Source organism: Malaclemys terrapin, chromosome 2 (genome assembly GCF_027887155.1).
Source record: "Malaclemys terrapin pileata isolate rMalTer1 chromosome 2, rMalTer1.hap1, whole genome shotgun sequence".
Classification (NCBI taxonomy): Eukaryota; Metazoa; Chordata; order Testudines; family Emydidae; genus Malaclemys; species Malaclemys terrapin.
This window is the reverse complement of record NC_071506.1, coordinates 66,763,953-66,786,440: the sequence shown is the minus strand read 5'-3', so window position 1 is coordinate 66,786,440 and position 22,488 is coordinate 66,763,953. Positions and strand designations below refer to the sequence as shown.

At 43.6% G+C, this 22,488-nt stretch overlaps 1 protein-coding gene across 1 annotated transcript in view; it reads right to left on the bottom strand.

Annotated features, from left to right (window-relative positions):
- Positions 1 to 18,238, bottom strand: part of SDR16C5 (short chain dehydrogenase/reductase family 16C member 5) — a 34,671-nt gene extending 16,433 nt beyond the window's left edge. The window contains exons 1-3 of the mRNA XM_054020235.1: positions 18,206 to 18,238; positions 15,518 to 15,875; positions 6,492 to 6,623 (exon numbers count right to left, since the gene is read on the bottom strand). Of these exons, the coding sequence (XP_053876210.1) occupies positions 6,492 to 6,623; positions 15,518 to 15,847 (462 nt within the window). The 5' untranslated portion in view covers positions 15,848 to 15,875; positions 18,206 to 18,238. The remainder of the gene's footprint in view (positions 1 to 6,491; positions 6,624 to 15,517; positions 15,876 to 18,205) is intronic.
- Positions 18,239 to 22,488: the final 4,250 nt, after the last annotated feature.

The following is a 22,488-nucleotide window of genomic DNA, read 5'->3' as shown; positions in this document are numbered from 1 at the left end:
ATGCAAATATTTCAAACTGGTCAATTTTCAAACCGTCTCGCATGATATTCTTATCGATAAACTAGGCAAATACAATTTAGATGGGGCTACTATAAGGTGGGTGCATAACTGGCTGGATAACCGTACTCAGAGAGTTGTTATTAATCCTGCTGGAAAGGTATAATGAGTGGGGTTCCGCAGGGGTCTGTTTTGGGACCGGCTCTGTTCAATATCTTCATTAACGACTTAGATATTGGCATAGAAAGTACGCTTATTAAGTTTGCGGATGATACCAAACTGGGAGGGATTGCAACTGCTTTGGAGGACAGGGTCATAATTCAAAATGATCTGGACAAATTGGAGAAATGGTCTGAGTTAAACAGGATGAAGTTTAACAAAGACAAATGCAAAGTGCTCCACTTAGGAAGGAAAAATCAGTTTCACACATACAGAATGGGAAGAGACTGTCTAGGAAGGAGTACGGCAGAAAGGGATCTAGGGGTTATAGTGGACCACAAGCTAAATATGAGTCAACAGTGTGATGCTGTTGCAAAAAAAGCAAACATGATTCTGGGATGTATTAACAGGTGTGTTGTGAGCAAGACACGAGAAGTCATTCTTCCGCTCTACTCTGCTCTGGTTAGGCCTCAGCTGGAGTATTGTGTCCAGTTCTGGGCACCGCATTTCAAGAAAGATGTGGAAAAATTGGAAAGGGTCCAGAGAAGAGCAACAAGAATGATTAAAGATCTAGAGAACATGACCTATGAAGGAAGGCTGAAAGAATTGGGTTTGTTTAGTTTGGAAAAGAGAAGACAGAGGGGACATGATAGCAATTTTCAGCTATCTAAAAGGGTGTCATAAGGAGGAGGGAGAAAACTTGTTCACCTTAACCTCTAAGGATAGAACAAGGAGCAATGGGCTTAAACTGCAGCAAGGGAGGTCTAGGAAAAAGTTCCTAACTGTCAGGGTGGTTAAACACTGGAATAAATTGCCGAGGGAGGTTGTGGAATCTCCATCTCTGGATATATTTAAGAGTAGGTTAGATAAATGTCTATCAGGGATGGTCTAGACAGTATTTGGTCCTGCCATGAGGGCAGGGGACTGGACTCTATGACCTCTCGAGGTCCCTTCCAGTCCTAGAATCTATGAATCTATGAATTTACCGTGTTTATGGTGTCATTATTGATCCTGTTGCTATGGTACCAGCACCACTTGACAGCGCCACATCATTCTTCATATTTAAGTAGACATAATAAGCTTTTAAATTATGTACAATGTGGATGTGTCAAGATAGGATACATTAAGTCGACCAAATTGGTGGTGCCTGCCACTCACTTATATGAGGCTATAATTTTCCTACCCATGAAGATCTCAGTCATAGCAACCTTCTGAGTAAAAGCTTCTAAGTGTAATAAAGCTATTTTTCATTTTGCCCTTAAATATCAATCAAATAGAGGAACCTGGTAGTCACAGATGATTTTCCACAATCACTAACAGATTCAGTTACACTCTGCCCTGTTTCATTTCTCTATTTTCCAGCAGGTGGAGACAAAGCAGAACACTTTGCATAACCCCTCTCCAGAACTTTGAAACATGAGGGTTGGCTTCCAATACAGGAAGACACAGGTTGGATTATCTATAACCAAAATAAAAAGTGCTCTGTCAGAGCAAGCACGCCAAAGTTAAATAGGTACAGAGTGCTTTGAAACTTGCGATTATTAATTATGACTCATTCTTCTTTGTAAAGTAAGCACTCTTTGGCAAATCCTCTCCATCAGCTTCTCCAGGGCCATGGAGGTCAGTGACAGCCGCAGAATCAGTGTGGACCCTCTGCATATGTTGGAAGAAGTAGTATTATAGGACCCAGCATAGAGCATCCACGAGTCTGACATGCTGGGGAGCTGTGCTCTGCAGTCCAGCACAAAGGGGTGGAGGAAGAGAGGCACAGAGTAAGGAGATTTGCATTGTCTGGGGAGGAGGTGACCCATGCTGGTCTCATGGAATCTGTAAAGTAATCTCTGCTTCTTCAATTACTCAGGCTTTGTGCAGTGACCAGGATTTTTCCCTGTGGAAGAAAATCTTGTGAATTAATAATCTGCCAAAATCCCAGTGCCTCAATTGGCCAAATTCTCCAGGTATTTTCTTCCCCACCTGGTACCTGCAGAAACATTCTGAGAAGGAATTGTTTGCAATGAGGCTCTGTAGAGTACTGGATCTTTCATTACTGGAAACCAAGCACTGAAGGTGGATAAGTGAGTGTTTTGCTTTGTCTCTACAGGCAGGAGAATGCTGAGAGATGAGAGAGTTCTCTACTGAAAACAATATTAGCACATCTGTGAAGTTGCTTGGTGTCTCTCTCCTTTCCCTTTCCTTTCTATGTGCACATAAAGCCACCACAATTAGCTTCTCTATCAAAGGCATTCACTGTCCACATTGTTTCAGCTACTGCTGTCACAACATTTTATCTCTGGAGGGCTACAAGCTTGGAACTATACAGCATGCTTTCCCCCAGTGGCAGCTTCTCACTGAGCTGGAAGTGTAAATTCCACCTTGAGACATACCCACACTAGCTCTCATTGAGCTAGTGTGCTAAAAATAGAGTGTAGCCATGTTGGTGTGAGAAGTGGGAAGGGAGAGTTGCCCTGAGCACATTAAGCATCTCAGACATGTACATGTGTGGATCGGCTTGCCCATCCCGCTCCCCACACCGCCTCAGCTATGCTCTATTTTTAGGATGCTAGCTTCATCGGAACTAGCAAGGGTATGTCTCCTCAAGCTGATATTTACACCTTCCAGCTCTAATGCAGACAAAGTCATAATTATCATTGGCCCAGAACGAGAGAAAACTCTTGAATGGGAAGTGCAAATGGCTTCAGTACTAGTGAACTCAGAAGTAAAGTTACTGATAGTACTATCGACCTCATTAATTCCCAGAGGGCTGTTACGGTGTGGATCAGGGCAGGGATGGGCTGCTGTAGGAGCTGTTACACCAATTCTAAGTCACTGGAGGATCCCCTGTGCTGGGGTGATTGGCTTGTGGCCCCAAAGCCACCATAGCCATGTATTTTGTGTAGGTTTTCACATTACAATGTGTCTCCAATGCAAGGGAAGATCTCAGTCTGTGTCTTCTAAAGGTGTCTGCCAACTCTAAGGAGGCAGGGATGCATTGGGAATAAGATAGTTAATTAAATCTTACTTGCAAGTGAATTAAATATAGAGAATGGGAAGTTAGAGCAGTAATGGAAAAATATGCAGCTTGAGTATTATTACTTTATTATTAACAACTTTTATTACAGTAGCACCTACAGATCCCAGTCAAGACCCAGGCCCATTGTGCTAGGTACTGTTCAAACACATAGTGAGAGGCAGTCCCTGCGCAAATAACTTGGGACTAGATTTTCAAAGGTATTTAGGTGTCTAAAAGGTACAAACAGATGACTACTGGAATTTTCAAAACTGGCTAAGTGCCTACTAGGAGCATATGTAACTTGCTTAGCTATTTTTGAAAATCTCACTAGGCACCTATTGTTCCTAAAACCTTTGAAAATCTGTCTCTTACAATCTAAATAGATAAGATACAAAAGCACAGGGGAAAGGAAGTATTACTATCCCTATTTTATTATTGGGAACTGATGTAAAAAGAAGTTAAGTAACTTCTCATTATAGGGAAAATAGGGTGTTATTTTAAGTAATTAAAATATAGGAGGGGCTCAGGAATAACATTTAATGATTTTTACCTCTATACAGGTTACTTTGGATTGAAGCTGTGAGAAATAAACCAGTTTGGTGCACCTTCTATACATGTATTAAAAGACTAAGCAAGCAGTTATAGAATAAATATGAATTTAAGCAACATATGTCACAAGCTAATTTAAGTTAAAGTTTTCCTAACTTAACTTACAATGGTATAATGCAACAGTCAAATTAAGGCTGTAATTAAAACAAACAATCAGTAATTCAATGGTTCAATTTACCTACTTTGCCAGTGAACAAGTTAAGGAAAACAATTCTGTTAAGATTTTGCAGGAAGGTTAATGGGAGAAGCTATTACCTTTTATTTTAACCCTTTAGCGAAGGTTCCATTAAAGGCAGAGGCTATTTCTTGTCTTTATTTTGAGGAAGTACAGCTCTTAAAATGGTTTCTTAGTCACTTCTTCCTCTGGTTGCTTTCTCCTGCTAAGCTTCGTGTTCACAGAAATCACATCAAGCTTCTGTTTATTTACTCTATTTCCCCTCCCCACTTGAACACAATACCTGCATTTTTCTGCCAGTCATACACAGATATAGAATGTTTTCTAGAGACCTATACTTAAACCGGTGTCATTCTAAAGCTGCTATGACCCAGGATCTCTTCATGTTAGATAACACTTAGGGGTTTAGGGTCTACTTTGAGGGGTAGTTGCAACACACATGCGTACACACACACACACACACACACACACACACACACACACACTAATGGGCACTGGAGCGATTTGAGTGTCCTTGAATTGCTCTTCAGAAGGATTTTCATAACTTCTTCTCAAAGTCTTTAGCTCATATGATTGGTCTTAGTTTGGAACTATGTTTATTGATAAAATGTAGCTTGGAATTCTTTTGCATGTCGTGAGGAAAGTCTGGTTTCATCTTTCTCAGCTGTAGACTTCAGGCTTGGTTTAGCTGGCGGTCAGAGTCTTTCACCTCTTCTTCTTTGGATGTCTGGTCCAGGGAACAAAGCATGATACAACTTTGGGTGTTGTGTGATGTGAGAGAGCCCCACCTTCTTTCTGCATGGTTAGCATCTTTTGGATCAGTGACTCCTCTACTCAGCCCTGGGCCACTCCAGCATGTCAGCTATAGTTCATTGTGCACCAATGACTTGGCACCTTGATCTTGAAGTAATATAGAAGATGCCAGTTCAGTATGTATGTGTCTTGCACCAATTTGATGATAATCGCAAACAGATGTTCTCGAAAACAAGACGCAAGAAAGTGCCATGTGATAAGGAATTGGTATGCAAACTTCTGCTTATGTCCAAGACGTATCCTAATTGTTTAAATATAATGAATAGCTATTCAATATCCACACATCCACTCATTCCCACACACCATTGTGACTGTGAATTAATTATGACAGGTGGAATGTAACTGAGAAGTGGGGCAGATCCTAGGGCAAGTGAATGACTGTACCCTAATAACCTGTTGCCTACAAAGCAGAAAGCTGCTTCAAACATCTCTTAGTAATGCTAACTTTCATTAAGCATTGAACATTAAACTATCATTAAATATTTCACACAGGACATCTGTAAAAGAGCCAGGAATTTAACCCAGATTGCCTCAAGTCTCAGTCCAGTGTCTTAGCCCCAAGCTCATCATCCTTATTCACAGTTAAGCCCCTTATGTTTTCAGTCTTTTTTTTTAAATTGGGATGACTTCAGCTACAAGACTGTATGGGGTCAGTTGTGGCTAATGATTTCCTGTCCAACAAAAGTCAAGTCACTTAAGGCTAAATTTTCAATTTTGTTGTTTAATTATGAGTGCCTCCGTTTTTGGGTGCTCAGCTTGACACACCTGTGGTCTGATTTCTGGAAAACTCCAGCTGAAGTCAATGGAAATTATGAGTATTCAGCAACTCGGAAGATCAGGCATTAGGGTACAGATTTTCGAAAGGACCTCAGCACCTAAAAATGGGGTCAGATTTTCAAAACAGATCAGCTCCCATTCAAACACCAAAATAAGTGGCCAGATTTTTTTTTTTTTAAAAAAGCACTCAGCACACTGAGCTGTTTTGCAAGTCGCATCCAGAGTTCTAAAAATATGCACCTGAGTTAGACGACACTTTTCAAAAGCTGACACCTCACCACTTTGTGTCTTTCCCTGACTCCACAAATCTCTAAAATGGGACAATTATCTATTAACCTTTGAAAAGTGCTTTCAGACCCTAAGAATAAAGAATCTGTACAAATCTGTTGAGGACAGATGGTACCAGAAAAAAAACAACAACCCAGAATTCTATTTGAAATTTATGGAAAGCAAAGGAAAAATACCAGTTACAGATGTGCTAGTCCTGCAGACTGGTGTAGGAAGTGTAGTTTAAATATGTAACCGCTTGTGTTTTATGAAGGGTAAGAATAGGAAATGAGACAAAAAAAAAAATAGAATTCTATCACCACTAACTGCAGTCACAGCTATTATAGAGAGTTCTGTTTCTTGACTTAGCAATACAAAGCCTTTGGATTTACACCAAAGAGCATTGTCATGTTTTGCTTTTAACAGCAGTGCACATAATTTTTTGGTGAGGACAGTTTGGGTGCCTGCTCCTAGTCAAATCATACCTCATAGAGGAGCAGAGCTTGGAAGCTAGTACTTTTTCAGTCTGGCATTTGTCACAAGTTGAACCAAAACCAAACAATGCTCCATTTCTAAATGGAGTTTCTGAATACTAAACAACCTAAGTTGAACACATTTTGCCCACTTCTGAAGAAATTGGGTGCTAGCACACTTTCACATTTATCCATGGAAAAAATATATTACCCAGAACTGGGCCATGACGTTCACCCTTATAGTTTTCTCCATATCAGCATCTGGAAGGTCAAGAAATGTTTTCACATTTGCTATGCCTGCATCATTGACTAGGATATTAACATCCCCAACTTCTTTTCTAACCTGAAAGGAAAGAAGGGAAAACCAAACTATTATATGATATTTGTGCTTTACGTTTATAAAAAACATGTAGTGATCTGTTCTATGTACTGCCTGAATATTTGCCATTACTATTTATTACCAATACTCTGGAAGCAGACTACATTTGGTAGGTGTTTTACAAACAGAGAGAAAGACAATCCCTCATCCTGACCAGTTTATACTCTCAGAGGATTACTTTCAGATTCACACATGACTTTTCAATTAGTGTACGTGCCTAGAAAGGAGTTAATGGATTGATGGTAGTTTACCAACCAACTTCTAACACTTGAGTATGAAAAAACTCTTCAAGGAACAGATTTCTGCCTGTAGTTTAATTGTGATTTCTAAAGTGCTGCACACTATCTGGCCCATGTAAACCCTGCTGGTGAGAACTATGCACTACATTAATGTGCAGTAGGGAATGTACAATTTGTGTCAGCAGGGTCTACGTGGGCCAGTTAGTGCGTAACATGTTAGTACACTTTAGAAATTACACCCCTCTAGCACACATTGTTCCACATGTAGACAAGCCCTAAGTCTGTACTTTTAAGAATAACTCATGCTCATAGGAACACAGAAAATTCAAGGTGCTTGATCCCCTTATGTTTAGCTGGCAGAGTCAAGGTGTTGAAAACTTCATATGGACCTGGGATAATTTCAATATATTAGCTTACCTGGTAATGTGTACTGTGTGCATATGATTATTCTTATATTCCATTTAAAACAAAAGAAACAACATCATTACTAGCATTGGATGACATTTTTCAGATGAGTAGTTTATTCATAAAAAAAATGCCATTTTGGGTGGACCCAAACTATTTCCGAATTTGTGTCAAGCTCACCAAATAGTTTCAACTGAGCTGAAAGAGTCTAAATGTTTTGATAATGTTGAAACATACTTTTGATTTTCAGGCATTTTGGCAAAAGCAAAGCACTGACAAAGTAGCTAGAAGAGGAGGTGCTTCCCTTATAAGCTTTAGCCTAGCAATTAGGCCACTCACCTAGGATGTGAGAAATCTGGCTTCAGTTCCACACTCTGCATGATGTGTTGAAGGGATCTGCACTTGGGTATCCCACATTGCAAGAGAGCACCATAACCACTGGACGATGGGGCTTTCTTAATCTCACCTGTTAAATCTGTTCCACTTTGGCCAGGTCTAGACCTATATAACTATGTCGCTCAGGGGTATGAAAAATCCACACCTTTGAGCAATGTAGTTATACCGACCTAACCCCCCCAGGTAGACAGTGCTATACTGATGGGAGAGCTTCTCCCCTTGACATACCTACCTCCTCTCAGGGAGGTGGATTAACTATGCTGACAAGAGCAGCTCTCCTGTCAGTGTAGAAGCATCTCCACTAAAGTGCTACAATGGTGCAGCTGCACTTGAAGAAAAGCCCTTAGTATCAATAATTAAATAGTCATGGAGGAAGGACTTCAACTTGGGTCTCCCACATCTTAGGTGAGTGCCCTACGTACCAGGCAATACAGTCATACTTACTCACTTTCTCTGGCCCAATGACTATCCATTGTCATCCACAGTATCCAGTGTCATTCATAGTCATAGAAAAGTCTTTGGGCCCGGGAACGAGACTGAGAATGACTCTATAGCCTGGTAGTTACGACACTCATGTAGGATATGGGAGACCCGAATTGAAATCCTTGCTCAATGACTATTTAATGGAAAAGTGGAAAAGCTTCAACAGAAGAGACTGAGAAAGCCCCACACCAGAATAGTCCAGTGGCTGGGCACTCTCATGTAGTGCTAGAAACCCAAGTTCAAATCTTTTCTCCATATCAGGCAGAGAAGGAAAACAAACACAGGTCTTCCATGTGAGTGCTTTAACCACAGGCCTAAAACTTATAAAGAGAGGCAACACTATCACCTCCTCGTCCAGTGGTTTTGTGAATACTTTGCTTTTGTCAAAATACCTGCAAATCATAATGGATTTTTTGGGGTCAAAATGAAACAAAACATTTCAATGCGACATTACCAAGTGGTGTCAACTCTTTTAAATGTTTTGATTTGCTGAAAAGTGTCATTTGACAAAAACAATTTTTTTTCAGAATGGCCAGCAAACCAAAAAAAAAATACATTATTCACGCCACTCACTACATTCAGCAGTCAGTTAGGAAATGCGAATGTTAAGATTGCATCTACCAGTTTAACTGCCACTTTTGTATATGCTTTCACAAGAGAAATAGAGTATATGGAAATTCAGACTTTATATCAGTTTTTAAATTGTATTTCTTAAATGGTTTGATATTGATAAGTTTTAAAGTAACTTCGAGATGACGATTCGAGAAGATAAGCTGTTTGAAGTACAGCCCAGTTTCAAAATAGAAAGATTACTGTAAATTGTCTTGTTTGCAAGATGAATGACGCCATTGATCCTTAGTTGTTTAAAATTACTTTTAATTTACTGATGGATGAATGTTAAGTGACTGATTGTTGCTACAGTCCATTTCAATCAGCCAATTTCATAGGACTTTTGTTGAACTTTTTGTAACCTGGTGATTCCATATCATCTTTTCACCTGGATAAGACCATGTCATCTTCCTCAAAAGAAGTCTTGTGTTCAGGGTTTTTTGGAGGGGTGGAGAAGCATGGGGGAAGGACACAGTATAACAGTCTCTGTGGCATGTGAAACACTGAATATTTTTTAAATTGTTGATTTAAGTGGGACTTTCCCCAATATAGATGCTAGCTTAGGGTAACCTAATTTAAACCTGATTGAACCAAGTTGCATGGCTCTAAGACAGGTCTCACACTCGATGTATATGTCGGCCTTAAAGATAGGCACTGCAAGGCAAAGTTTGAAAATCATAAGGATCAAGGGTAAGGCTGAGAAGCCTTTACCTTTTGGGTCAACAAGCCACCTGAGGGAAGACTGATGTTCCTGAATCCTCAAGACCCAGCCACCTTGGGGAGAAGAAGTCAAGACATCAACTAACAGGCCATGCCAGCCTTTGATCAGTCTCTCTACACCTGAAGGAGGTTTGCTAGCAAGAAGCGCTGTGCTGGTAACATCGTCTGGTTCCTTGACTGCATACTCTATGAAAGAGACAGGGTGAATGGAGGTAGTATTTTTAAATGGACCAACTTATGTTGGTGGAAGAGACAAGCTTTTGAGCTGCACAGAGATCTTCACCAGAAAGAGCTCTGTGCTGTTCAAAAGCTTGTCTTTTCCACCAACAGAAGTTGGTCCATTAAAAGACATTACCTTATCCACCTTGTCGCTCTCATATCCTGGTACCAACATGGCTAGAACAACACTGCATACTCTATGAAAGTCCAGAAGACTACAAGGGTTTAAGAGATCACAACACCTTTGTTATCTTAAGTATCTTAGTTTTCCTTTTTTCCTGTTTTTGTCTTTTGCATTTATTAGCTGGTAGAGATCCCAGCTTTTTTTACATTTTCATTTTAGAGTGTTAAAATGTGGCTGTGTGCATACACCTGTGTATAAATACCCAAAAAGTCTGAAGAGAGAAGACACCAGAAAGTAAGTTCCTCAGGTCTAAACAGCCCTAAAAGTTGTCTCATAAAACCTCATTAAAGTGTGTTCTATATTTAAATGTCCTGGCTTACATTGGCTTGAAATTGTATTCTGTAATTTCGGGTAAGCAAGTGTTCTCAACCTTCTGCTTATGAAGAGTGTTCTGTTAGAGTCTGTACTATAATGTCTCTTTAGGGCATGGAAGGAGGAAAGCATTATCCACCCCATAGCAACAGAATTCTAAAAAGAATCTTTACAATTGGCTTTGAGGATGTGGTTCAGACAGATACAATATTGGTTTCAGTATTAAGATTCCAACGGGTACCAAGTTGTAAATTTGACTAAAGTTGGTAAAATTCTTTAGTTGGGATTTATAACCAAATAGACAGCCACTTTCTTAAAAGCTCTCTAGAATTTCTAAGGATTGATTATTTGTACTTAGTTAAATCCTCTAATTGATTACTTCATTTTATTCCAATGATCTTCTTATTGTATGTGGAGCTTGCCAAGCCAATTTGCAGCAGCCCTCATCAGTGAAGTGCAGAACCCTCAGATCACCATCAAATCCAGTCATCAGTGATGTTGTCTGTCTTTAGCCACAACCACATGTGGGATCCTCTCGTTGGCCTCAGGTGTGAAGGCTAGCTGCACATTGACCCAGGCTTATTCAAAATTGGTTTAGAAGGGCCCATGAGCAGAATGGCAAATCAAAGCCAGATACACATGTAGTCAAGTTAGTTATAAGAGACTGGTTTCTGATGTCAATGGCAGAACATTCTTCATTCCACACTGACATCACAGAGAAAATAGTGTCAAGTAGGCCGACAACGGGAGCCTCAACAATAAGCACACTCTTGGGCACTGGAAGAGGTCCGTGTAAAGTGATAGGCTTGGGTTTGCCTGATCTTTGCAACCATTTTGTACGTAGCATCCTCACAATGGATGTGAGGAGAAGCGATGTTACTTAACACAGGAAGCCATGGTACTGGGGCTGGTCAAATTGTCCTAGTTATGATGTGCATAGTTGAGAGTAGTTGTTTATCAACAACTTGATGTGAGATGAATGGGGTTGACTGTGTTTCGTGGCATTTCTCTGTCTGAAAGGATGGATCCCGCACTGCTCTCTACTGTTGAAATCACTGTTATGAACACATTGCAGATGGTCATGCAGTATATCAGGAGCTCCCACTCTGAACAGGAATCAGAGTTGCCTGACCTGCTGCCATGAAAAGAAACAATACCAGATTACTTCTGGCATTCACGGAGCAGTTGAGCATGGTGGACCGTCACTTCTACCCTGTTTCCCCGAAAATAAGACAGTGTCTTATATTAATTTTTGCTCCCAAAGATGCGCTAGGTCTTATTTTCAGGGGATGTCTTATTTTTCAGAAATGAAAAATGCCTTATTATCGGTGGATGCCTTATTATCGGGGAGGTCTTATTATCGGGGGGATGCCTTATATTACAACGAGAGGCAAAACTGTAAGTAGGCCTTATTTTCGGAGGATGTCTTATTTTTGGGGAAACAGGGTAGGCTTGGGAAACAAGCACTAAGTGGTGGGATCACATCATTGGGATCACATAGATTTGAGATGACAAGTAGTGGCTGCAGAACTTTTGGATGTGGAAAGCCACCTTCCAGGAACAGTATGAGGTGCTCACCCCAGCACTGTGGCGCAAGGACTCAAAAATGAGAGCTGCCCTCTCGGTAGAGAAGTGCGTGACGATTGCTGTGTGGAAGCTGGCAACTCCAGACTACTACTGGTTGGTCCCGAATCAGTTTGGAGTCGGAAAGTTGACCATGGGGCTGTGCTAACGTAAGAGTGCAGGGCCATTAATTGCATCTGGCAACGAAGGACTGCGACTCTTGGCAATGTGCATGAAATAGTGGATGGCTTTGCGACAATGGGATTCCCTAACTGCGGAGGGGTGATAGATGACGCACACATTCCAATTTTGGCCCTGGACCAATAGATGAGGTACTTCTCTCTATGGTATTGCAGGCGCTTGTGGATCACCATGGGTGTTTCACTGACATTAACGCGGAATGGTCCGAGAAGGTCCATGATGCACGAATCTTCAAGAACGTTGGCCTTTACAGAAAGCTCCAAGCAGGGACTTTTTTTTCCAGACCAGAAGATTCCAGTGGGGGATGTTGAAAGGACTTAGTGATCCTGGGAGACCCAGCGAACCCCTTACTTCCATGGCTCATGAAGCCTTACACGGGAAAACTGGACAGCAGCAAGGAGTGCTTCAACAATAGGCTGAACAGGTGTAGAATGACAGTGGAATGTGCCTTTGGCAGATTAAAAGTGCGCGGACGCTGCCTTTATGGCAGGTTAGGCCTAAATGAGGAAAACATTTCCATGGTCATAGCAACCTGCTGCGTGCTCCATAATAGTTGTGAGGCGAAGGGTGAAAAGTTCCCCCCGGGGTGCAGAGGTGGATTGCCTTGCTGCTTAATTGATCAGCCAGATATCAGGGCTACTAGAGGGGCACAACGGGGGCTATTCAAATCAGGGAGGCTTTGGAGGCAACATTTTGATAATGAATACCAGTAATGTGTCTTTCTATACAGCACTCTGCCATGCTTTATTAACTTGCTGCCTTGCATGAAAACTGAGGATTCCAAACTGGGATTTGTAGTGAGCATATGATCAAACAGCCACTATGTATTATGACCAGTAGAAACCACCTGTGTGGGAGACAAATAAAGATTGGCTATCTTTCAGAGAGTTTGTTTTTATGAAATACCAATTAACAACACACACAAAAGGATTGGTGGGAAGGGAGGTAACAGTGCAGGGCAGCGTAGGCTCTCATAGCTGTGTGTAAGTCCAGCTGTCATTTTGGAACCTGTCCGAAGGGGTGGAGTGAACGGGGTACTGAGACGTTCCAGAAAGTTGCAAAGAATGTGTGGGAGGAGTTTGGAAAGTATGGGAAGCAGTTCTGTATTGGCTGCAGGCGGGGCGAGCACACATGTGTTCGATCTCAAGCGTGATTAGGAACTTCTCTGTTTGATCCTCCATGACTTTTATCATCCACTCCTGGCCCTTTACAATGCGTGCCTCACTCTCCTTTCTGTCCTGCCTTTCTATTTTAAATTTTTCCTTCAGAGTCTCTCTTCACTCTCTGTGTTCTCTTATTTTGGCCTCTGAGGATTGGAGCACCTCTCGGAACATGTCCGCCTTGCTCCACTTTGGTCGCTTCCTTATCTGGCAGAGGGACTCCGCTGGTGTACAGTGGGTTCCCCTGAAGTCCACATCTGCAGAAGCACAAGAAACAATACACAGAAGCATGATGGTTAGTTCATGCCCAGCATTGAATCATTATAGTAAAATACACCTCTTAACATATGAATCACTTTCTTATGTCCCTTGGCAAGCATACATCTTGACGAATACCCTAAAAATGGTGAGTTCGGCCTGGGTGGGAGTTGGGCATTCAAGATAGAGCACAGGGTCTAGGTGTTTTTTTTAAGGGGATCAGTGCACGCGACTAGGGACAATATTGTAAATTCTGCATGAGTCAACTTCAGACCCAGGCCCTATGCTGCTCGCCTGTGTGCCACTTTGGTCCCTGCACAAGTGATTGCCAAGGGAAATTTTCTACAATGGGGGAAGGAACAAAGCAGCTCTGCCAAGGAATCTTCAGCAGAGGATTGTCAAGTGCCTCCAGGAAAGTTTCCTAGAGATCTCTCTGGAAGCTTCCCATGAAATCTCTGTGTGCATTAACACACTGTTCCGCCGCACTGCTTAGCTGCACAGGGGAATGTGGAGCACACTCAAACACAGCTAATCTTGTATGTTGCTATCCTTTCACCCACTTTTAGATTATACAGAGCAAAGGACAGCTTGACCTCATATAACTGAACAGCATCAATTCAAAAACATCACTTACCAGGGCTCTCCTCTCCTGCATCATGCACGCCAGAGATGGACTGCTGGGACTGGCTAGATCCCTCTGGAGTGGAAAAAGAGTTCCGGACTTGCCACACCACTGGACGATCCTGCCATGTTCTCCACATTGTCCTCCAACTTGACCTCCTCATTCACAACTTCATCCTTGGGGTTGAGTCCACTGCCCACTACCTCCAGCCCATCCTGAGTATCCACACAGCTCCTGGTGGTGGATAGCAAGGATAGCATCCAGCTCTTTATAGAAGTGGCAGGTTTTTGGCACAGCATCAGAGTGATGGTTTGCCTCCCTTGCCTTTTGGTACACCTGCCTCAGCTCCTTTATCTTCACACAGCACAGCTGCATAGACTTTATCCAACAAGCCATGAGAAATCTGACCGTAGGTATCGAAGTTCCTACAGCTAGAGCGGAGCTGGACTGCACAGCCTCCTCTTTCCACAGTGTCAGCAGATCCAACAACTCAGGTGTGCTCCAAGCAGGAGAGTGTTTGCTGCATGGAGCTTCAATGGTCAGCTGGGCAGATGCAATGTGAGCTCTCCACACTAAGCAAACAGGAAGTGGAATTTCAAAAATTCCTGGGACTTTAAAGGGGGAGGGACAGAAGCCTGTGTAACTGAGTGCAGGGCAGCGGAGTTCAAACTGCTGACCAGAGTGATCAGGATGAGCATTGTGGGACATCTCCTAGAGGCCATTTACAGTGACGTAATCAAGCGTGATGTCTACATTGACACTCTGTCAATATAATTTTGCTGCAAAAAGCTCTATGCCTCTCGTTGAGGTAGTTTTATTTTGTTGGCCAAGCAGGAGAGTTTTGTCGGAAGAAGGAACATTCCAGTGTGCACACCGCCACTGTTTTGTTGACGAAACCTGACTTTTGTTGACAAAACTGTGTTTACTTAAGATAGGGCAACAAAAGTTAAGTTTGTAGTGAGATCCTATGATGTCTTATTTTCCAGCTTACTATGAGTGAAGAATAAGTCCAAATTGTACATCAGGAAAACTTGGATGAGACCCTCCTGGTTGCTTTTTTGAAATGGTTATATCCCAAGGCATCCTTACTTAACTATAATTCACTGATCACATGGACAAATGGCAGAAAAAGCTCTTTACTGTTTCTCAGTAACATTTGCAAATTTTGAGGCTCAGCAATGAACGTGTGAAGTCAACTACAACCATATGCTTTACCCTGGTCTTGATTTGAAGCAACTATTTTCCTTTAGAGGGAAAACTATTTCAGTATCTACAGTATATTAGATCAAACCCAATTATTTTATTACAAAAAATAGGTTAAGCATTTACAAATACCTTCAATTTTTTTTGTTAAATTGCAATAAATGGATATAAGTGGTAAATCCCCTTTACCAAACATTTCTGCTTCTAAAACTAATTCTTTGAAAGAGATAACTTTTAATCAGATACAGTATTAAACTGGAAAGAAAAGCAATGTAAAATATTACCTGATCTGCCACTCTGTAGACTTCTTCCCTATTGCTGCAGTCACACCTGTAGGCATAAACTCCTTTGGCTCCATTTTCTTTGGCTAGTTTAATCGTCTCTTTGTTACCTTCTTCATCAATGTCCCAGAAAACCAGGGTAGCCCCAAGACGAGCAAAATTTAAGGCAATCTGCCTTCCAATCCCATTTGCAGCTCCTGTAATAAGCACTATTTCACCAGCAACATTCTTTTTACATGGAGGACAAATAAACAGAATGAAAGCCTCAAAGTAGTAATATCCTAATAAAATCAGGAATTCGAGAGTCTCCAAGATGCTGTTTAACTTGCACATGATTTTTCAGATATGAAGAATAATTTTTCTAATTAAAAAGATAAAACAAAAATGCTGCATTGAAACTTCAGAGATATTAGAGTTAAAAAAAGAATTAGCTTGTACCCTAAGGATCTAGTTAGTTAATAGGTCACAATTCTTTTCTGCAAAAATGCATTTTATTGCTATATATTTTTCTTGTATTTTCCTAGGAAGTCACGGTATAGTGCCAATTGCTAAAGATTGCTTAGGCCAGAGGAGCAAGATCCCACAAATCTCCTATTCACTTTGTTCCAACACTCCATTTTCCATTGCTTATAATGTCATTTAATGTATATTAAATGACATTATAATTACATATATAGTGAACAATTACACAAAATGTGTGTATACAAAAGCCCATATATATATATATATATAGATATATAGATATATATATATATAAAGTGGGCTTTTGTATACACACATTTTGTGTAATTGTTCACATTTCTGCCAAATAATAGATTGTTTTTGTAGTAGTTTGTTTAAATGGAGTGAAAGCCACCAGAACACTCAGAATGCAATAACCTCAGAAGATAGACTGCTAAAAAAGTTTCCTTCTCCCAAGAGAAAATGTGCATCACAATTTCAAAGCACAGGAGATAATGATTTGTCCAAACACTGCAAATTTTCCATTGATATCATTATTTGTATTTTCATAGTACCCAGGAGCCCTAGATTTTAAAAAAATCACACCCAGTGTTTTATGTTGTGGTAAGGTGCACCAATGCTCCTGAGCAGCACAGAATTACAGTCTTACAATTTTATTATGACATCACATCATTCTGTTTCCTTTATATTGTTCTCTCTTGTACATATCTATTGTGCCTTTAAATTGTAGGTTCTTAATTCTAGGGATCTGTTATAAATTTGGCACATTTCACTTCTGAAGTTGCCGTGTGTAAACAGACAGTGCTATATAGTTAGTTAGTGATAAAACTATCTTGGATTTTTGTAGTTACTTTGAACAAATGGGTGAAATCTCACCCTTTCCAGCATCAGTCAAGATGTGATGGAAAATAATGTTTGCCAAATGGAACAAAGCAGTAAATTTGGGAAATAAGTTTTTTTCCCCCATAGATGACAAGGCCAGAAAGGATCATCATAATATAATGATCTTCCAATTTGACCTGCATAAGACAAGCCCTATTTTACCTAGCAATTACTGCATCCAGCAGATAATTTCTGTTTGAATTATAGCATATGTTTTTAAAAAATATCCCATCAAGAGGTAAAGACTAAGTGATAGAGAATCCACCAAGTCCCTAGGTAAATTATTCCAATAGTTAATTACCCTTACTGTGAAAACCTGTGCATTATTTTGAATGGGAATTATGAACTAAGAAAAAATTACTTGTCTCTGTCCTTTTAAATCCAGTTAAAAATCTCGGTATAGCAAGTTATGAGTTACTATGACATCATACAGTAAAAAGGAGTACTAACAATATTTTTTAAAAACAATCGACAAGACCTAAGCAGTGACCACATATGTAAGAAAAGAACAGTATTGGTTCCCCTCTTTCTTTTATCTGTTGCAGTGGCCATTAAATATGTACAAACGTTTTTGTGAATAATTTTCAACCCTCCAAGGCTTATGCGGATTTTGTTTACAATGTTGTAATGACAGATAGAGGATATATATGAAAAATAGTAGTCCAAAGCGAGATCTACGGGGGACTGCTCGCTACTATGCCTAAGGCTAAAAGCACTTTTCAGATTTTGCATTTCTAAGACCTGTACTTTATGGAGTGAGGGGACGGAAGATCTCCCTTGTACAAGGCAGCGAAACGCGATTTTAAGGTACCACTGAAAGCTACAAGGTGTTTGTTAGTTCTCTGCACACTTTTCACTGTCTTCTGACAGAATCGCAGCTGCTGTAGCTATTGTATTTCACAGAGCCTACAGCCAGTTTTCCTCCCAGCCCAGGAGATCCCACAAGCCACACGTTCGCACCAACTGCATGCACAATTGTAAAGCACTGGAAAGATCAAGTTTTCCTGCCCCCTCCTTTCAGATCCGTAGCGGACAACTCCCCACAACCCGCTCCTCCGCCCCCCCTGCCGACAGACGGGAGGGGCTGATTTCCACCCGCCAGCGTGTAGTCTCCCCCGCGGGAGCGCTCGCTCGGCGGCGGCAGCCTGGGCGGGTGGCTCCCCCTTGTCCTGCACTGCGCCGCCTCGGGCCCCGGCCATCCCGGGAAGCGCCGCGAGCCGGGGGAGAAGCCCGCCCCGAAGCTGCAGCGCAGCGCCACTGGGGAAGCCGCCGCCTGGCTGCGGGCGGCTGGAGGGAGCCCCGGCACCTCCCCGTCCCGCAGACTGTGTAACTCCGCTCCCCACTCACCGCGCGGACAGCTCCCTGAGGCGCGCGGGCTCCGTCCAGTGCCGGGCGGAGCGCGCGCGCTAGCGGGGTAAATAGCTCCCCGGCCCCCGCCACGCCACCCCCACGCGGCCGCCCCGCCCCGCCCGGGCCGCTGCCCGCCAGCAGCCCGGACCCAACGAGGGCGCTTGGCCGGGGATTGCAGCCGGCAGCGGGTGGGGGCGGGCACGGAGGGGTCTGCGGCAGAGAGCAGGAGCGGGTGGTGCCTCGATGTGGGGCAGTTTCCAGTGTGCCCCCTTCCCCCCAACTATCGCCCGCAGCGGGGGTGGGGGTATTATAAAGCCAGGCGGGAGAGTCAGTGGCCACTTTGGGTGAGTCTGCACCGCAGTTTAAGTGCAGGGTTAGTGGGACTTGAGTCAGCTGAGCTGTGTTAGGGAGCCCTGGGCTTAGGCTGACCAAAGGTTCCAATATTAGGAGCTTTGTCTTATATAGGCAATTACTCCCCACAAAAAAAGTGTCCCGATTTTTTACACTTGCAATTTGATCACTCCACCTGGGCTTAGGCATTTACATTGTCTTTTAACCCTACGTTAACACTTTTCTAACCCATGCTCAAACCTAGAGCTCTGGTGTCCAAACTGCAGTGCCCAGATGCGAGTCAAAAAAAGTAACCCTATCCCAGTGTCCCTAGTGCCCCCCAGAATATGGCTGCTCTAGCCCTAGAACTGTGGTGCACTGTAGGAAAATTTTACTGCTTGCCATGCACGTTATCCGGAAGTAGCTTGCTATGCAAAAGGCTTGTTCAGTTCATTCCCATTGCAAACCCAGGAGACTCTCTGACAGTGTGCTTGCAGATCAGTGATCAGAAGAGCCTGGGTTAATGCTGACCTGAGCTGGTGCTGTTTGCAAAGGGTGGCCTCTGTTTTAAATAGAGTGGATTGAAAATTGTTGGGATAAAGAGGACTAAGGAAGTTGTCCCATGGAATTGTGGGATACTTCTGACTGATTCCTGGGGCCTCAGTCAGGTGGGGCTGCATCTACACTGCAAAGCAATAGGGCTTGGACCCTATGTCATGGCTTAACTCAAGCTCAGAGTCTCTAGCCCCAGGGGCGGTGAGTCGTATGTGCCCAGGCTCCACCAATATGAGAGTACGGGGGCCTGGCTCCACCATAGTTCAGAGCCAGGTCTTCTCCCTGGCCTGTCCTGTTGTCCCCGGGCAATTTAAAAGGGCCTGGGGCCCCCACCGCCACCCCAAGCAGCGCAACGGGGCTGCTCCGCTTCTGGAAGTGGCCGCACGTTCTTGTGGCCCCGGGGGGGGGAGGGGGTATCTCTGCACACTGCCCCTGCCCTGAGCTGCGGCCAATGGGAGCTGTGGGGGCGTTGCATGTGGGCAGTGGCACGTGGAGACCTCTCCGGCCCCCCGCCTAGGAGTTGCTGCCAGAGGGGGGTGCAGGTCGTTTTCGGGACCTGCCTGAGGTAAGCACTGCACCCCTCAGCCTCTCCTGCGCCCCATCCCTCTGCCCCAGCCCAGAGCCTGCATCGAAACTCCCTCTCAGAGCCTGTCTCCTGCACCCCAACCACCTGCCCCAGCCTAGAGCCCACTCCTGCACCCCAACCCCCTGCCCTAGCCCAGACCCCACACCCAAACTCCCTCCCAGAGCCCGACCCTTCCCCCCTCCCGCACCCAAATTCCCTCTCAGAGCCTTAGGCAGGTGGGGGGAGGGAGACTTGGACCCGCTCTGGCCACCACCAAAAATTATACAAACCTGCCACCCCTGTCCAGCCCTGCGGGGTTCTGGGACCTTGGGGCTAAGTCCTGGGTTAGCGTAATTGCAGTGTAGACACAAGGAGGGTTCGGCTTGAGCCTGGACTCAAGCATGGGCTTATATTGCAGTGTAGACATACCCTGAGGAGGCAGCTGTGTGCCTGGCAATTGTCCCAGGTGGCTGCATAGTGCCGGAAAAGAGTAGTAACAAGAGGGTTCCTCAGCAAGGGGCCTTAGGGTCATCAGGGTCTTGCTACCATTAGAAAGTTACAGCAGGCTGGACGGTGGGTCTGAGGAGTTGTATTAGTCAACACTGTGCTAGCCCCAGCTTTGCACTTAAGGCAGACAGGGCCAAGACATTGCCCCTGCCCTCATCCCACCCTCCACACTGCTCTGCAAAGAGGTACCCCTGAGCAGAGGTGCAGAGTCCTCCTATGCTATCTTGCTGCATCAGGGCTTCCATGGGGGTGGTATGGTGCACAGACATCTCACTGGGGTAGACAAAGTCTCCTGAGTCAAAGGGTGCACTCTACAAAACTGCCAAGGGGCTCTGACCACCTGCCCTTAATGCCTGGATGGAAGGGAGGCTTTGGGGTGGGTGGAGTAGGGCTGGAGAACACGTATGCCTCACACTCATTGTACAGTAAGAGCTCCTGTTCTGTGGGTCTGGGCCAGGCTGTCCTCTCGAGGTGCTGCGACCTAGTGCATGGGGTTGCAGTGCCACTCACATGGGCTCAGTGATGCTGGAGGGCCTTCTTGGCCAAACCTGAGTGGTGCTGTGACCCTGTGTGCCCGGTCCCAATGCTCAGAGAGGGGAACCACGTCCAGCCCCGCAAGACAGGAGTCACTGCTGCAGGGTGAGTGTGTCACAGGCTTGCACTCTTGACCATGTTATTGGCAGAGTATAGTTTTGTGGTGGGGCAGTGAGCAAACCTGGCATCCTTTGCCAGTTTGCCCAGTTATTACTTTTCCACATGAATCTGCTGACATGGTTGTTATGCTTAATCCAATGACAAGGATGCCATTCATTACATAGAGTGGCTGCCTGCAATAGGTTGTGAACCCTGAGTTTGCTTAATTTCCTCAGCATTTGTGATGACCTGTGTCTTTCAGTTTATAGATTATAGGACTGGAAGGGACCTCGAGAGGTCATCGAGTCCAGTCCCCTGCCCGCATGCATTATATAATATTGTTAGGAGACCTCCTGTATCCTTTCAGACTGCGTCTGGCTGTTGGAGCTACGAGTGAGCACTTTGGAGCCCTCTCTAATGTAGTGTGAGCTCTGGTGTACTGGTTACTGGCCTGTCCATCTTCTTGGTATATGATAGGAGGCCCGCCTTTCTGTAACAAGGCTGCCTACTGCCACAGTGAGTGAGTACAGTGCATCTGCACATCACCCCAGCTCTGAGATCAAGTTGGAATAGAGAGTAGCCACTTGCAAATTTATTTATTTGTTGATTTGTATTACCACAGCACGTAGGGGCCCTAACCATGGATCAGGGCGCCACCGCATTAGGCCCCCTACAAACAGAACGAAAAAATGGTTCCTGTTCCTAGGAGCCTACAATTTAAATATAAAACAAGAGACATAGATACAGACAGACTGGGGAGAACACGGAAACAATGAGGTCAGCATGATATTGGTCAGCATGACAGGCAGTGGTATCAGCACACCCACAGCTTAACCAATGCCAATTTTTTTTAGGCATCACAGCAAAGGAGAGTTTTCAGGAGGGTTTTGAAGGAGTGTAATGAGTTAGTTTTGTGGATGTTTATGGGGAGCACTTCCCAAGCACATGGGGCAGCATGGGAGAAAGTATGAAGATGTTGGTTTGAAAATTTAACAAGCTGGCAGTGGAAGCTGGCATCATATACTGATTGGAGGTGAGAATCGACAGTTTGGTAGCGAATGAGAGACGATAGGTAAGGTGGAGACTATGAAGGGCCATGAAAGTGAAAATAAGGAGTTTGTATTAGATGTGATAGGGAAGGAGGAGCCAATGGAGGGATTCAAAGGGAAGATTGATATGGTCAAAGTGATGGGATAGGAAAATTATCTTTGCAGCAGCATTCTGAATGGATATGAGTGGGGCGAGACTACATTGATTAAAGCTAGAGAGAAGGATATTGCAGTAATTGAGACTGCAGAAGATGAGAGCTTGGATGAGTATTTTAGCTGTGTGGATGGATTGCAAAGGCTGTATTTTAGAGATATTATTCAGAAAGAATCAGCAAGTTTTAAAAAGAGCCTGGATTTGAGGCCATCGAGAGAGGTCCAAGTCAAAGATGATACCCTGATTACACCCTGGGGAAGCCAAGACTGAGGTACCAAGCAGAGCTTGGAAAGTACATGTTTGTATTCTGAACACTAGAGCAGTGAGAGGAGTCTCATTTTGGCATCACAAGTGGACAGAACTTGGAAGAATACTACTATCATCCTCTCCCCCACTTTGACCCCTGTTCTACAGCTTGTCCCCATGCAACAGAACTACACCTCTACCCCAATATAACGCGGTCCTCGGGAGGCAAAAAATCTCACTG